This window comes from Vigna radiata, chromosome 5 (assembly GCF_000741045.1).
Source record: "Vigna radiata var. radiata cultivar VC1973A chromosome 5, Vradiata_ver6, whole genome shotgun sequence".
Taxonomy (NCBI): Eukaryota; Viridiplantae; Streptophyta; class Magnoliopsida; order Fabales; family Fabaceae; genus Vigna; species Vigna radiata.
Window position 1 is genome coordinate 22,401,187 of NC_028355.1, and position 16,681 is coordinate 22,417,867.

The window sequence follows — 16,681 nt, forward strand, 5'->3', positions numbered from 1 at the left end:
AGTGATCAATGTAGAAGGATACTTGTGCATATTATACTTATATAGATTTACCGACCTTACATAATTTAAATATTTTTTCTTCTATTTCCGAAATATTTTTAAGGATAAACCATAATGAATTAGACTCTAAAACGGACGATGTTATTCAGTATATACTTGTAACATAACAGTGAGGTTATAAAGCCAATGATGGAACAAAATAGTTTTTTAAAGTAATAGACTGACAGACAAGTCTCCAAATTAGACAATACATGTGGTATTATGTTGACACCATCAAAGACAAAATGCATACACATTATAAACCAAAATAATAATGTTTTAATTATATGTTTTTTAATTTAAAATTTCGATATACATTACTATATATTATTAAAAGGAATGTCAACTAGTTGGAAAAAAAGTGTCAAATATTGTTTTTCTAATAACAATAAAAAAGAATCTATTAAACCATACATTTACACGTGAAATAATGCGACGATTACAATTATCATGGTTATTGACTTTAGCTAAAGTTACGTTGTGAGTTTTGGTACTGTGAGAAATTACAAACAAGTAAAACGGTCTCTTGCATACTATTTTCGGTAATATGAGATGGACCTAGCCGTTAGTCGAAGTAGGGTCTATCTTTTCTCATTAGAGGATCCAAGGTTTTTGGAGGCATTTTCTGGTTTGATGAAGCTCTTGAGGTCGAAACTTTTTTTTTATTTCTTTTTTATTTTTTTTCTCCTGTTAAAAATAATTTTAATATGAATTTAAATTTCATATTAATATAAATAATAAGATTAAATGATATATAAAAAATATTAATAAATTCAATGTTTCAAAGTTAAGAGGGACGTGAATCTTATATCATATAATTTCCTTCAAGGGATAGAAAAAACCATCATTCCTACTGGGAGAAGAAGATGGAAATGCATACCCGGTACAGGGATAAAATGTGGAATGAAAAATTTATGAGGGTGCAGAGAGGTGCAGAAAGAAGCCACTTAGATCTGGTTGACTGGATGAATCTTAACCCAAAAACCACCCCTTTGGAATTGGGTACTTGAGTAAGTTGTTAATATGTTTTGAATTAGATGCATCTAAAAGAAAATTTTTATCTAATCTATTTTTTTTAATTTATCATTTAATTGGTTTTGCCAATTTTTTATGTATGTCTTTTCTTTAAATTTTTGTCTCAATTTTAGTTTTTGAGTAAATAATAAAGAAATGATAAAGTACATAATAAATATAAAAAAACATATTTAAATTATGTATTATTATATAACTAATAATAATATGCAATGTTATATATATATATATATATATATATATATAATAAATTTAAAATTAATTTTGTATTGTGTGTTCGTTTTTTGTCAATTAGATGATCAACTATAGTATGAATGGTTAGTCAGCGAGTCTGATTAGCCACCAAATAGGTTGTCCTATCATAAACTAACCTGGATAGTTAACTCGTAATCCAAAGCTAAGTGATCGAACCCGACTAATCACCAAACACGTCAGACAACCACATAACAATATGGATGATCATCCCATAGTTTGGAGTGTAGCTACTAAGTCCAAATGTCACAAACAAACTGGTTGGTAATCCACCAGCTCAAATAGTCAAGTACCAGTTTAGTAGATAGAACACCAAACTTGACAAACTGTCAAACAAGTTGGTCATCCATTGTACATGCTTAGATAAGTCAAGCATTGGCTTGGACAACAAGCCATTGAGCTTGGATGATCACCAAAGAGATCATCCGACCTTGAATTAGACTGATATGCATGAATGGTACCATAATAAATTAAAATCAAAACTTATCAAGTTAGTATTAAAGTATAATTAATCACGACAAAATCATAATTAAGTTAACTTTAATAAAAAGTCATATAAAAAAACCTATAAATAAATATTTAAAATAAGAACGTTGCATTGTTTTAATTATTATTTATCAAACGTTAAATTGATTTTAATATCATAATATCTTCTTAAAAAACTATCTTACCAGTTTAAATACACGATAAATTATTTACAGAATAAAATTTAAACCTCAAACAACATAATTCAACGTGAAATATTGACATTGATCTACGTTCGAAACAAAATTCAATTTTGACATCATAATATTTTCTACCAAAACTATCTTACCAATTTAAATACACGATAAATTATTTACAAAATAACATTTAAACCTCAAACATCATAATTCAACGTGAAACATTGACATTCATCTACATCCGAAACAAAATTCAATCTACTAAAAGTTTCAGTTTTTCAAAAATATTGATTTGTAATTTCAGTTTTTTGGAATATCTTTCAATTATATTTTATCGATGGAAAATGATATTTTGACACCAATTTTTTTGACACCATTTTAACATTGCACACGTATCAAAATCTGATAGGACGATTTCAAATTTTAAAAAAAACTTTGATTTTTTTCTTCCAAATATGCCCTTGTCTCAGCTTTTTTTAATTTGAAATTATCCAACCACATTTTGACACGTGTGTAGTGTCAAAAATTTGTGTCAAAATATCATTTTCCTTTATCGATTTATGATATTCTTAATTAACACACTTTTGACAGGAAATCTGATGTTTACTGAACAGCAAAACTCTTATTAGATATTTATGACTCTTTGACTCAATGTATAAGTTTAATGAAACCTACAAGGAGACAAAATATAAAAGTTATTTAAGATGTTTCTCATCCGTCTGGTCGTGATATCAATTGCACAATGTATAAAAAAGTTCTTCAAGACAGAACATAACAAAAATTATATTATCCAAATTAACTTAATGTTCTCGAATTGTATAACAAATGGATGTTTTTATGATAAATTAGAATTTTAATTAAATTCTTATTTTTGTATAAATTTTAAGTATTCTAATTAAATTTTAATTAATATTATTTATTTATTAATTTTTTTTAAAATAAATTATCTGCTATTTGTTTTTTTTCTATTAAATAAGTGATATAGTTATTATTTTATTCTATAATCTTACTTAATCATTCTAACTATGACATTTTGTGACTACATACAGACTTCATTACAAACCATAAAAATTATAGTGGAGAGATAAGTAAATATGAATATAACAGCTACATCACTCAATAACTAAAAAATTAAGCAGTAAAATTTGATTAAAAAATTTAAAATTTTGAATATTTAATATGTAAAAAATAATCAAAAGATATTTAAATTTATAAGATAATTAACCTTTAATTAAGATTAAATGGTAATTTTTATTCTACATTAAAAAATATATTTATTATTATTATTATTAAATATATAATAAAAATATTATAATTCTCTATTTTTTTTTATAATCTAAATAATTTCATTTCACTTTTTTTTTTTAAAAAAATGATATATCATGGCCAGTTGTGTCGCATTCTTATCCTTACAAAAACACTTTTGCCTTTGATCCTTAAACCGTCCACATACATTGAATCCGAGAAACCTGTTTTCTATCTAGAAGATACTGGACCCTCCAAGAAACAAACTCTAATTGGAAGTTGAAATCAAAGTTAACCACTGAAAATTAAATATTTTCAAAATATGGTTGTTTAGACTTTTGAAAGGTATTTTTTAAATTTGGAATCATTCTTATCTTCATTCTATTTTTTTATAATACTCGTTTTTTATTATCAATTTGCAAGAAATTCAACTATTATCATTTATCTTAAATAATTTATGTGATTTGTTTTCTTTAATTATTATTTAAAATAGAAAATATCATATCAAGATGAAATTGGTGATTTATTCACATGAAAATAAAAAGGTGAAGTAGTTCTTCAGATTATTACCAAAAAGAAACCTTGTACTTACATGCATAAATTAAATCAAATGACTTCATAACATGATTTGATTTGAAGTGAATCATTTGGTGGTTCAAACAATTTAAAATCTTTATAAAATTACTTTCTTCAGTTCGATTCTCTATTTTATATTCATTTTGAATTCATTTAAAAGACTAAATTGTTTAAGAAAACCTTTGCGTTTGAGTTTTGTATATCTCTAATTTTAAAATCTTTGTTTTATTAACTTTTATATTTAAAATATGTAAAATTAAAATTAGATATATTAACTTTTAGTTTAACATAGACATAGCTAGAATTATTTTCAAATTATCCTGTAATATAACTGCAGTTCTTTTACCAAGTCTTGCACCCTATTAAATTTCTTTGAACTAAATATTGAATTTTATAGTCAACGAAGACTTGGAATAACCTCTCCTGCAAGCTGTCAAACATTGTCGTCTCTTGCGGGTTGGTTGCTGTGTACCATTTTCAATTTAACTTAAACTTTTATTTTTGTTATTTTGAAGATACTGTCCATGTATTTGTTAGGTATATGTACACAAAAACTCATTAATATATATTATAAAAGTATATACTTTTTTTTGCATTTTATATATATTATATTATATTATATTTAAGGCCAAAAGTTATGAATATTGAAATGAACAGTGGCATTCCACCAACTCCGAGTGAGGACTAAAACTCACCAACTCCTTTTGCTTTGAAATTAAGATTTCAAAGATGATCAAACCAAAACTAGTTTAGTCATCATTTTAGCTCAGTGAAAAAGATACCCTAATTGTTATTAAGATGGGAGACAGATATAGGAATACTTCTAGATGTCAAGAAATTTAAGAATAATTTTTATATTAAATTACTCACTTTAGTAATTTTTCCTCATGGGAGGACTTTTTTTTGTTGTTGTTATATTTTATCATTTTTATTCTTAATACAATTAAATAAGAACAAATTTATATGTAAGACTTTTAATTTTTTATACTCTTCCAATACTTTTTCTCTAATTGATTAATTATATACTAAAGAATTTATTTTATTGGTGTTGAAGGGTTGTTAAGTAAAGAATGGTATGTGTGGAGTATCATGACCCAAAATAACATTTTTCTTATCTTTTCTCCAATTAACTTGCCACTTCATTTAAAAGTAAGAAAAGGATGCATAATATTAAGTTCCATTGACTTGTTATTTACTAAAAATATATATATAAAAGACTGGTATAATCTAAAACGAATTTGACATCCTACCTCACTCCATGTGCAGCGTGTTTGAACAGTTTTTCTCTACAATTTCAAATTTTTAACCAGTGGCCAAGCATAAAAGTAATTATATTTAACTATAGAAAGAGAAGAAAAAAATTACAATGATTAAAATCAAAATATTTTATTTTACGAGGACCAAGTTGATTTTTATTTTTGCAAAAAGAGCTATTTTTATGAACTGAAAAATCATAATTTATATTTTATTATGAAAATGCTTGACTTTTTTTGTGGGTAGAACCCAAAGCAGTGGGAAAAAGTGATTTTTAGAAGTATGAATTGTATTTGGAAAGAGAAGGGTAAGAAGGTAATTTTGGGGGGTGTTGGTTTGCTATTAAACAAGGATCAGGGAACACAAGGCATACTGCAAAACAGAGTAGAAAGTAAAGGTGTAGAGTGAGCTTTAGAAGTGATTGAATGGCTGAGAAAAGCAAGATTCTGATCATCGGAGGCACCGGTTACATCGGTAAACATATAGTGGAAGCAAGCGCAAAGGCCGGGCATCCTACTTTTGCTCTGGTGAGGGAATCAACCGTCTCTGATCCCGCCAAGGCTGAACTCATCAACCATTTTAAGGCTTTGGGTGTTAATCTGGTCCATGTAAGACATCATCTTTCATTCTCCATTTAACTTCAATTGTGTGCAGGTGGATGCACATGAAGAGCGAGTATAATATTTGATTAGTTAATTAACCACCGTTTGATTTGACAATGGTAGGGGGATCTGTATGATCATGAAACCTTGGTGAAAGCCATAAAGCAGGTAGATGTGGTCATATCCACCGTGGGTCACTTGCAACTTGCCGATCAGGTCAAGATCATCGCTGCCATTAAGGAGGCTGGCAACGTTAAGGTTTTTTTTCTCCTCACTCCAATCCTCTAGATCCTGTTTGTTTATTTGGACTTTGATTCGAATATACGTTCTTGTAGAATTTCATCCTTAGCATCTGAATCTTTGATGTTATACTTAATAAACGTTTAATAAGCGTATTAGGAAGATAAAACCAGAGTAGGAAAATATCTCGCTAATTTGTTTAGCAAAAATAGAATGAATTACTGGTGAATCATGTAGAGTAGTTTTGAAGGTTAATTTTTGTTTACGGAGTGTGTTATGATTTTTGAATTGGCAGAGGTTTTTCCCTTCTGAATTCGGGAACGACGTGGATCGTGTGCATGCAGTGGAGCCAGCAAAATCTGCTTTCGAAGTCAAAGCCCAAATTCGGCGTGCCGTTGAAGCAGAAGGAATCCCCCATACGTTCGTTGCCAGCAACTACTTTGCCGGCTACTTTCTGCCAACGTTAGCTCAACCAGGAGTCTTCGCTCCACCTCCACCTAAAGACAAAGTGATTATCTTCGGCGATGGAAATCCTAAAGGTAACATATGTAAATAAATTCTAGTACGACCAGCACATATCGAATGTCATTAGGTGTTAATTAACGTGTAGTACGTTTTTCTTGAACACTTGCAGCAATTTTCAACAAGGAAGAGGACATTGGAACCTACACCATCAGAGCCGTGGATGACCCTAGGACGTTGAACAAGATTCTCTACCTCAGGCCCGCTCAGAACATTTACTCATTCAACGAGCTTGTGGCCTTGTGGGAGAAGAAGATTGGGAAGACCCTCGAAAAGGTTTATGTGCCAGAGGAGAAGCTTCTCAAGGACATTGAAGGTCTGTTAAATATAGATGTGCAGAATTTGAACCTTGATCTATGGTATTCATATATTGATATTCCCTTTTGTTGCAGAGTCTCCTATTCCAATCAATGTGATATTATCAATCAACCACTCTGTGTTCGTGAAGGGTGACCACACAAACTTTGAGATCGAGCCCTCTTTTGGGGTTGAGGCTTCTGAGTTGTACCCTGATGTCAAGTACACCACCGTGGAAGAATTCCTTAGTCAGTTCGCTTGAGAATTAAAACAAGAAAGATGCACTTAGTTGTTGATTTGGAGTTTTACCTTTGGCCTCTGCTACTTGTTGCTGCTATTTTGCTTTGTAAAACTGTTGATTAATGTTTTACCATGTATTATCCCCTGATCTAAAAAGAGGGAAGAGAGTGCAAGATTGGGTTTTATGTCAAATGCTTTGCATACTTTTCAATGACTACTTCAGTAGCTCAAAAATAATAAATACTTACGACATGCATGCGCTAACTACTGTCTTTCTGCCTCTGCCTTTTCTCTTTCTGGTGGCTAAGAGTCACAGTATAATAGTGCAAAACTAACATAGATAAGTGAAATTTCTCGTGTAAGATTATAAAAATATCGTTATTAAGTGAGAAAATTTTCAATATCTCTCTGGTTATGATGAAAAAAAATTTTACTTTTTTTTTGTAATACAAATATCTCTCCTGCAAAATAGAAGAAACATTTTTGAGAATTTTCAGATATTCTCTCATGGATGGAATGTTAAAACTAATCAAATCATATGCCTTCCTGTTTATGGTCAAAAGTTTTGATTCTATTTCTGGAAAAGGAATGACATATTTTTATAATTATTTGAAACAAAGTATAATAAAATAATCATAAAAATATAAAATATTGAGTTTTTTAAAAAAGAAATAAAGTAAAAATTAGAAAAAATAATATAAAAAATGAATATAAAAAATTTAAATATTTCAAATAATTTTTTTTTGTAACAAGATTAATTTTACTAAAACTCAACAAAACGACAAATTACATTCATTTGTTACCGTCAAATAATAATATTTTAATTATAATTATATTATTTTTTAATTTAAAATCATAATATATTATTATATTATTAAAAGTAGTGTCAATGAATCGTTTTCTTCATGCGTGTGGCAAACTAACTTTTTTCTTTTATTACTCCAAACATCACAATTTCTTAATTTAAACCTATTTTTGGTGAACTTTAGTGTATCACTTTACTTCGTTGATAGCTTTTCTTGCATGTTATAAGGGAGCATGATAACATACAAAAACCGAAAATGGTGTCTGTTAAATATAAATTTATTTTATTTCTGTAAAGCAAAGGTTGTATTTTTTAAAGATTTATTTTTCTTTTTTCCAATAAACCTATAAGGAATGTGACACCCACGAGGGCGATGAGTGGTCGCCGGTGTAAGAGGCATGGAGTGCAAGAGACACAGACAAGGAGCGGCTCCTGACAAGCTTTCAGTGAAAGGGATACATGAACGAATGCGGAATAGACTAGGAGCGACTCCTGACAAGCTTCCAGTAGAAGAGATACATAAACGAATCGAAGATACACTGAAATGAGAGGATCTAGAAATTATATAGGTATGAGACTATACAGTTGAATCTGAGAAGTGAAACAGTCAACAGTCCCTGAACTTGCCGAGGCAGTTCCAAGGAATATTAATAGTTTCATGTTTTTGTAAACTAATTTGAATAATTATAAAATCCTTCTATAATATTTTCTTAGTAATCCTCTTTTTTTTTTATAAGTATTAAAATTACAAATATACATAAAAAGACATCAGTATTACTCTACTTAATGTTGAATTTAATTCCGTCGCGAAATCTAAATGAAAATCTCCTGGTTGCCTTGCTAAAAGTGAATAGGCTCATTCATTGAATCATCAGTGTGGCAGATATCACTCATAAATAGCAAATCGAATATAGTTTTTGTCAGTTCATTGTTAATGCACCAATCACTCATAAATTCCCATAGCCCATAGGAAGCACTCTGGTGGTCCTTCCGGAGAAAATCATTTCACAATGTACCTGTTATTCGAAGCTACTCATCATGGCGTCAAGCAGACGTCAGACACAAACGAACGTGCTTTTTTTTAAGTCAATAAATTCTAAATATATTAGCGTTTACATAACTGAGCATAGTCAGATAGTGAATCAATTAATTTATTGAGAATTGAGAGTAATTAACAATAATTTGTGATACGATATCGGTGAAAATAAATTAAACTTGTGAGTGTGATTTGGGCAAAGAAATTGAGTACATGACCATACCCTGTCATTAGAGTACCAGACAGGGCTCGTTTGTTCTAGTCCTTTTAAGTAAGGCACATGCTCTAAAGCATGAAATCTGGTGACTGTTAATTACACAACTGATACTTTTCTCTTTCAAATTATCCATAATCATGACAAGGATGCTTGAACAGAAAGGGAAAGTGTCATCGATGATGAGCAAGCAAGCTTCAGTATTACGCCGCAGTTACAATTATGTACTTTGGTGAGGGAAGGAACAATTAATTCGGTAAAAAGTGTCACGGTGTGCTCAATTGTGATCAGAGTACAAACATTTGATTTAGAAACAGGATGATAGTTTCTCTAAATGAAATTAACTGCATTAATCGGTGCAAGTATAGAGTTTGTTGATTACCCCTTTTAGTTTTATAAAATGCTATTGCTCATGATGGTATGATAGACACTTTCTATAGTTTCATAACTACATAAACAGAATTTCCCTAACATATCAAATTTTCCAATGGGATTACTTGGTCTTGGGACCAGCCTTTGCGAAACAACCAAATTATATCAATTTAGAATCATGGTATGAACATATGTAGATATCTACAATGTAACTATGTAATGAATTAATTCTGTTTCTCACCAACTTAAGTTGTTCTTCTTCCACAAGGTTTGAGGACACAACAATCTGAGATCCAAAGCCTGCAAAGCAGAACCGAGTAGTTGTTTATCTGATATCTGTTTGTTTGACTTTGAAGTGTATTGTTCTGGGAGAAGAGAGAGTAAGCACATCATGGGTTGTATTGTGTTTAAGAGTACGATTCTGATGTGAAAGTGACAGAGTTGGAGTAACTGTTGCAGTAGTTGGTAATGGTTCTGGAGCTGGTGCTAATTCCTCTTGAAATTTGGGTGGCTTTGAAGCTGTTTTTATGATATAATTTTCTGTGTGCACAATCATTCTTTCTAGTTTCACTCCCTCAGTTATATTTCCTGTAAAATTGACATAGACAGTGAAGAGAATGAAAACTAGTTAATTTGTATTATCATCACTTTTGGGGAGTGAGGAAAAAGAAAGAGTTACGTAAAGGGTCTTTACCATTTGATTGGAGGTCTGCCTTTGAATTCTCTGACAAAAGAATGAGTGTGGGAGTGATCATGGTAAGGAAAGCCCAGAAGACGAAAATTGGAACGAGAGTTCTTTCACCCATTTGTTGGGAAAATTAGACGAATTTCATGCAGCTCTTAAGTATGGTTTACAGCAGAAGAAGTTTTGGGTGTGAGGGAGAAGAGGATAGGCGTTGAATACGATGGTTGTGCCTTCATGAAATTAGCTGGCCATGTTTAAACCAAATAGCTATCAGAATAATGGACTAAATGAATAATACAAACTCAATGCGATTGAGCTTTTATTAATTAGCATATAAACTAAGTCAAATTTTAACAACTAAACTAGTGATTTGGTTTCGCGGTTGTTGGATGGTTGTTGTTATTATTACAGCAATTGATCTGTCTGGTTATAGAATATATCAGCATCCGTCGTGGCTTGGTACAATTTGCACACCGCTTCTAGCCATCTACCATTGTCCACAAATTAAAATTTATAAAAGTGGGAATTTTTATAATACCATAAAGCTTGTAAAATAAAATATAAATAGTTTAAATTCATATATTATGATACGATCCATTTAAAATAAGATTCATATTGTAAGAGTTTCTAAGTGGTAGATGTTATACTTCTTTTTCACATATATTATTTTAGACAGATTTTATGTATGGGTATAACTACTTGATGAATACTAAGTTGTCGACGCCACCTTCCTCAAAAGAAATTTTGGCAGCTTACAGAATAGTATTTCCTGAGTGATGTTCTTTCTTTTGTCATAGGTGACAATGTGGCTTCTCTGGCCAAGACTGAATATTTTTTTCAATCATTATCTTTCTAATTCTCAACCCTGCAATAGTATAAATTGTTTATGCAGAGACAGGAATAGGAGTCAAAATTTTCACACCCATCTCAACAAGCTGAAAAAGCCCAACCCAGTTGGTTATGGGCCAAGCCCGTTTTTTGTGATAGTGATGGAAACCCCAAAATGCCCTCTCCATGAAAGAGGGATACTCTACCCTTCCATTTTGGTTGGGAGTGGAAGCGTAAGCGTAAGCAGCGAGCAGTAGTGGAAATGGGAACCCTTGGGAGAGCGATCTACAGCGTTGGTTTCTGGATTCGCGAGACTGGACAGGCCATTGATCGTCTCGGTTCCCGCCTTCAGGGCGGTTACTTCTTCCAAGAGCAGCGTTTGCCTCTTTCCCCTTTTCATTTTCTTCTTTCCCATGCCCTAATTTCTTCCATATTATAATCACGTTACATTGTATCATCACTTTTCATGATTCCAGACTTATGTTCTTCTTTTCCACTTAGATTCGACCAGGCAGTGACTCAGCCAATTAATTGTATTCCTTCTTGTGATCAGTGTCTAGGCATCGAACTCTGATGAACATATTTGATAAGGCTCCTGTTGTTGATAAGGATGTATTTGTTGCTCCAAGTGCCTCCGTCATTGGAGACGTTCAAGTTGGTAGAGGATCATCCATTTGGTATGGATGTGTCTTGAGAGGTAAGCTATCCCATTGGATGAATCAGATGTCCCAACATTTCAAGGATATTATTTTTTTCTCTGCCATTCTTGAACAGATTTCGTGTTATGTGATCTTTTAATGTAAATTCAACGTCACGTGTTTTGCTTTTTCTTCACTGTTGATATATGTGTTAATCATGTGCCAAATTTATTTTATGAATAGGTGATGTTAACAGCATCAGAGTTGGAAGTGGAACTAACATACAGGATAACTCTCTGGTGCATGTTGCAAAGTCAAATTTAAGTGGGAAGGTCTTGCCTACAGTTATTGGGGACAATGTCACTGTGGGTGAGGAACATTTTTGTAAGGATAAAGAATGGTGCAGTGTTCCGTTCTTAATGGGAATTTATGTTTTTACTGAACAGGTCATAGTGCTGTTTTACACGGTTGTACTGTTGAGGACGAGGCTTTTGTTGGTATGGGTGCCGTATTACTTGATGGAGTAGTTGTTGAGAAAAATGCCATGGTTGCTGCTGGAGCCCTTGTGAGGCAGAATACAAGGATACCTTCTGGGGAGGTATGTTTGTGCGTGTTTACATTTTGCTACACCCATTCAAAAATAGAGTATTAGGTTAGGCTTTTGGTCATGTTAGACTACTTCTTTTTGGGGATTGATTCCATTGTTGAGTTAGTAGACTGTACCACCGGTCTGGGGCAAGGAGGACCAATTACAATTTGGTGTTTGTTTATTTACCATCGTGTTATATTTTATTTTTTTTGGATTTTCTGGGGATTGAGTTAAATTTCTAAGCACTGTCATGTAGGAAATGTTACTTTATCAGCTGATAGAAATCATCTTTGGTATGATTTGAGTTGTTTGTTTTTTTTTTAAGTCAACATACTTACCATATATGATGATTTATGACTGGATGACAATGTAAAAATCTTATCAGTGTATGTGTTATTTGCTCTCTTGTTTTTTTCTTTTTAATTTAATCCACATGTTCTGTGATATATAACTTATAAGTATCTAAATGGTCAAAATCAGCATATGTTCTATTTACTCTCTTTTTTGAAGTTTTTTAGTATTCTTTTTAATTTAATCCATATATTCTGTGATATAAGTAAATTGCAATGATCATAAAGTTTGTGTCTATTTATCTGCATAGTCTCTATCTATTCATCTAGTCTAGACATTATTTCCAACACGAAACTGTTTGTAACACTCCTTTTAACTTGGATAGAATCTTGTCTCGACATCTGCTTCTTACTTTTCCAAGAGACAATGTTTCAACTGGTAGATATACATACCTTTTAGTAGAAGAATATCCTATCATATGGAGACTCTACCCATTCTGCATCACAATACTCAGCAATGTGGGTGCTTCATTTATCTTCATACAGTATTCCTTGTCCTAGAGCCTAGAATATTCTAGAAAAATGCATTTGATGGGTACAATATAATAAGGAACTTCATCATCGAGAGATGCAGAAAGCATAAGGTTTACTAGATTTCATGAAGTAATAATGTTCTTGCAATTTCAACAAATTGTCTATTTTTTTTTCTATTCTTGCTGGTGTGTATGGGTACAAGCAGATTGATGCCGTAGGTCATAGGAAAAATATTCTTTGACATTGTCACTTCTAAGAATTTTAATAAAAAAACAAATTTTAATAATGAAGGATATAGTGGAACTTGAACCATAAGTTGTAATCTGAGATCCATTTGCAAGGTTATGATGATATGAGGAGTTTTAGATGTTGAAATGGAGGAGAATAAAGAATCACCACCAGAAACGTAGTTAGAAACAAATAAAATATCCATGGATTTTGATCATTAGTAGATTGAGAGACATAGACAGCTGAGGCATTAGTGTCACAAGATGATTTAACTTAGTGACGGCCTTTTATGGATCACATTCTTATATTCTGCTACTAACATTCATTCTTATCCAAACAATGGGAGAGATAATTCTAACCCCCACGTATGGTGAGCAGCTGACAGTTGTAGACAGACAATGCCGGCAACTTGACCATAAGAGGAGAGAGGCAGAGTGCGAATGTTTCTCACCTGTTTTTCCTCAAAGCTATTGTCTTGCTATGTTTGTGTCTCCACTACCATTAATTCAAACCGAAGTGATATTAGATATCAACAAACAGACTAACTTGATATGCTCCCCTGAGATATTCCAAAACAAATTTGGTAGTGAAAGCAAGAAATTCTACTCATTGCTTGATAAAAAAAAAACTTTAGTATTTATCAAACCACAACCTATTACGTGTCAAATTAAGAAGATTGGTATGACTACAAGAAATTGTCAGAATTGTGACCTGTTGCTTAATTAAAGCAACAAACTTGGTATGTTGTTGCTTATAGAGACAAGAATTTTAGTATAGAAGTTGTATAATTAACGCTGTCACTAGATGAAATTACGTGGTTGAATACCAAGAAAATCTGACAAGTTCATAAATACGAAAGAACTAAAGGAAAATTAAATCTATCGGTCTTTTCACAGAAAGAATTATATATTGTATATACATGGTACAATCATGGATATTACTAAGTAAATGAGGGACAATAAGAGCATTTCTTATGAAATTTGAATCAAATCTGCAACTCATAGCTCCTAATAAAATTTAAAACAAATCCTACCCTAATTTGTTGTGTAGACAATAATGAAAGTGCTCGATCACTGTGATCATGAATTGAAATTCTGATGTTCCCAAAGCTCTGATACAAGTCCACTTGATGCCTTTTTTATCTTTGCTTGTGGCTTTGTTGACTGATGAACAAAGTTTGTGAATCCTATGTAGGAACACCTGCATTGCATCAAACAACCTATCACTATGGCACCTATGAAATGACCTTAACAAAATCCTAATTTCTTTATGGGGAATACTTTTGGTTCTTATATCAACTAGCCCCAACCCAGAACCACATACCACTTGTCTTGATTCTTGCATTGGCTCTTGAACTGCGTGATCTTGTATACTGTATTATGAGTTTTATCATAAGGTTCGAACTATCTAAATTTTCATTTCTTGGTGAAAAAAATATAATTCTAGTATTGGTTAGGCTATTTGTATATGCATGTTATGATTCATTAATGATCTGCAAGCGCAAACTTGAATATTTTACAGGTATGGGCAGGCAATCCTGCAAAGTTCCTGAGAAAGCTAAGTAATGAGGAGATAACATTCATCTCCCAGTCAGCCATCAATTATACTAATCTTGCACAGGTCCATGCTGCTGAGAATTCGAAGTCGTATGATGAAATTGAGTTTGAGAAGGTGTTGCGAAAGAAGTATGCTCGTAAAGATGAGGAGTATGACTCTATGCTGGGTGTTGTTCGCGAGATCCCACCAGAGCTTATTCTTCCCGATAATGTCTTACCTAATAAAGCAGAAAAGGCTCTTCAAAAATGAGGTATTTTATTGCAGTGTCTTCAATTCCAATATTGAAATGACATCATGGGACTTTTTTGCTTTTACAAATTTGTGGAAGAGGGATTTTTTTTTTTCATTCCCAATAATACCAGACATTTTCTGCGCTAGAATCAATCATGGCTCTTAACGATCCTGGAAGCAATTGTTCCTTGATATTTTGAACTCTGTTCTCTAATTTGGTTAAGGCACAGTAGTGCCATGTAGAATCATTGATGCCGATCTTAGTGTTTGTTGTATCCAGTGCAAGTGATTTCACATTTTTTTTTATCTTGATTTGTATGTTGAAAGGCATTATTTGTCAACTTGGTTCATAAGTTCTCGTTGACATCTTTATTAATGAGGACACCTATCTGTGTTTGTCTCCAGTATGGTTTACGGTTGGGATAATGATTATTTCGTGGCTTTAAGAACGATTTTTCCACACGAAGCATGTGTTATATAAAAAAGCTTATTTACGGTAGATTTTGGCTCAATATGACACGTTTTATATGGCACACTTTTACTTCAACTTCCAATCAGAAATGTATTTTTACAAATTAAAATAGAATATTTCATCTTGTCGGAGAGAGCAATTTAGGATTTCCATTGTTCAAACAATAATAATAGTACTTATTATTTGCGTTTAAGGGACCGTTGGTAGCCACATCACAGAAAAAAACCTAATCTAAATAAAATAGTTGTACTGCATGCTATATTATAAATTGGAATAACAGTATATTGAAAAAGAAAAATCATGCTATGTTATGTAAATTGGAATAATAGTATATTAAAAATGAAAAATTCTAATATAATACGAAAAATAATGATTCGTTTTAGGATAATTTCCTACAATGATTTGTGATGCTCTTCCGAAAACCTTAATTTACTCTTTAATATATTTTAAAATTTGATAATGCATCAAACAATATTCAAGTTTGATAAAAAAAAAGTTTATCTATTTAAAATTTGCGTTGTACCGCAAATTTTATCTTATTTATTTTAGTAATTTTCTATTTATATGAATAAAAAATAAATTTGAAAACTTCAATAGGATGGTCAGTGCTACCATCAACCTACAAGAATTAAAATAAGATGAGCTACGGGACAAGTTGGTTTCACAGGCCCAATTTGATTTTCCTGTTCTACAACTAGTCCAAGCAGCTTCTTCCCTCACCTTCGTAAACATCTGACTTTTCTGATTCCAGAAGTTAAATATATGACTTTTCGAATTGGGATTCTGCAATCCGAAAATTAAGTGAAAAATGACTTCAAATTATGAAAAACAATTTTTTTTTTTACACGAGAGTGCAAGAATAAATATATAGAGGTGCAGTAAAAAACCGCCACTAGTTCAAGATTACCAATTTATGGGATTTCACAATTTCTTATACTAATGAAGCATTGATGACCTCTGTTCAAGGACGATGTATGGATACCAGCTAATGGGTAATGAGCATGTGATGATAAAGTAAAAGAATTTTTGGTTCTATTTTCTACCTTAAGAACAGAAAAAAAAAAAAGATTGAATTTTACTCAGTAATATTTTATCAAAGAACAACTCTAATTATCAAATAAGTGAATAACACAGAACAATTTACTTATTACACTTAATAGACATAAAAAAAAATCTAATGATTTAGGAATTCAATACATACGGTTTACTTGAAAGATAATGGCATTTTACTCATAAATAAT

General features: G+C 31.6%; 3 protein-coding genes across 4 annotated transcripts; 2 read left to right on the forward strand and 1 right to left on the reverse strand.

The window, feature by feature from the left end:
* The first annotated feature begins 5,423 nt into the window (after nucleotides 1-5,423).
* On the forward strand, nucleotides 5,424-7,225 carry LOC106762582 (isoflavone reductase-like protein). The gene is made up of 5 exons (XM_014646578.2): nucleotides 5,424-5,668; nucleotides 5,786-5,920; nucleotides 6,198-6,441; nucleotides 6,537-6,740; nucleotides 6,817-7,225. Exons 1-5 carry the CDS (start codon nucleotides 5,486-5,488, stop codon nucleotides 6,981-6,983), a joined length of 933 nt encoding a protein of 310 aa, XP_014502064.1. The 5' UTR covers nucleotides 5,424-5,485; the 3' UTR covers nucleotides 6,984-7,225.
* Nucleotides 7,226-9,196: 1,971 nt separating this feature from the next.
* On the reverse strand, nucleotides 9,197-10,469 carry LOC106761757. The gene is made up of 2 exons (XM_014645328.2): nucleotides 10,083-10,469; nucleotides 9,197-9,976 (listed from the first exon to the last, which is right to left on the reverse strand). The coding sequence occupies exons 1-2, from the start codon at nucleotides 10,192-10,194 to the stop codon at nucleotides 9,714-9,716; spliced, it is 375 nt and encodes a 124-aa protein (XP_014500814.1). The 5' UTR covers nucleotides 10,195-10,469; the 3' UTR covers nucleotides 9,197-9,713.
* A 633-nt stretch (nucleotides 10,470-11,102) lies between these two features.
* Nucleotides 11,103-15,372, forward strand: LOC106761992 (gamma carbonic anhydrase 1, mitochondrial). 2 transcript variants are annotated; one of them, XM_014645653.2, is made up of 6 exons: nucleotides 11,103-11,278; nucleotides 11,455-11,598; nucleotides 11,783-11,908; nucleotides 11,986-12,137; nucleotides 14,702-14,987; nucleotides 15,116-15,372. In XM_014645653.2, the coding sequence occupies exons 1-5, from the start codon at nucleotides 11,164-11,166 to the stop codon at nucleotides 14,984-14,986; spliced, it is 822 nt and encodes a 273-aa protein (XP_014501139.1). In that variant the 5' UTR covers nucleotides 11,103-11,163; the 3' UTR covers nucleotide 14,987; nucleotides 15,116-15,372. The 2 variants fall into 2 exon arrangements, with proteins under 2 accessions (XP_014501139.1, XP_022636726.1); XM_022781005.1 differs by having other exon boundaries at nucleotides 14,702-15,117.
* The last annotated feature ends 1,309 nt before the right edge of the window (nucleotides 15,373-16,681 follow it).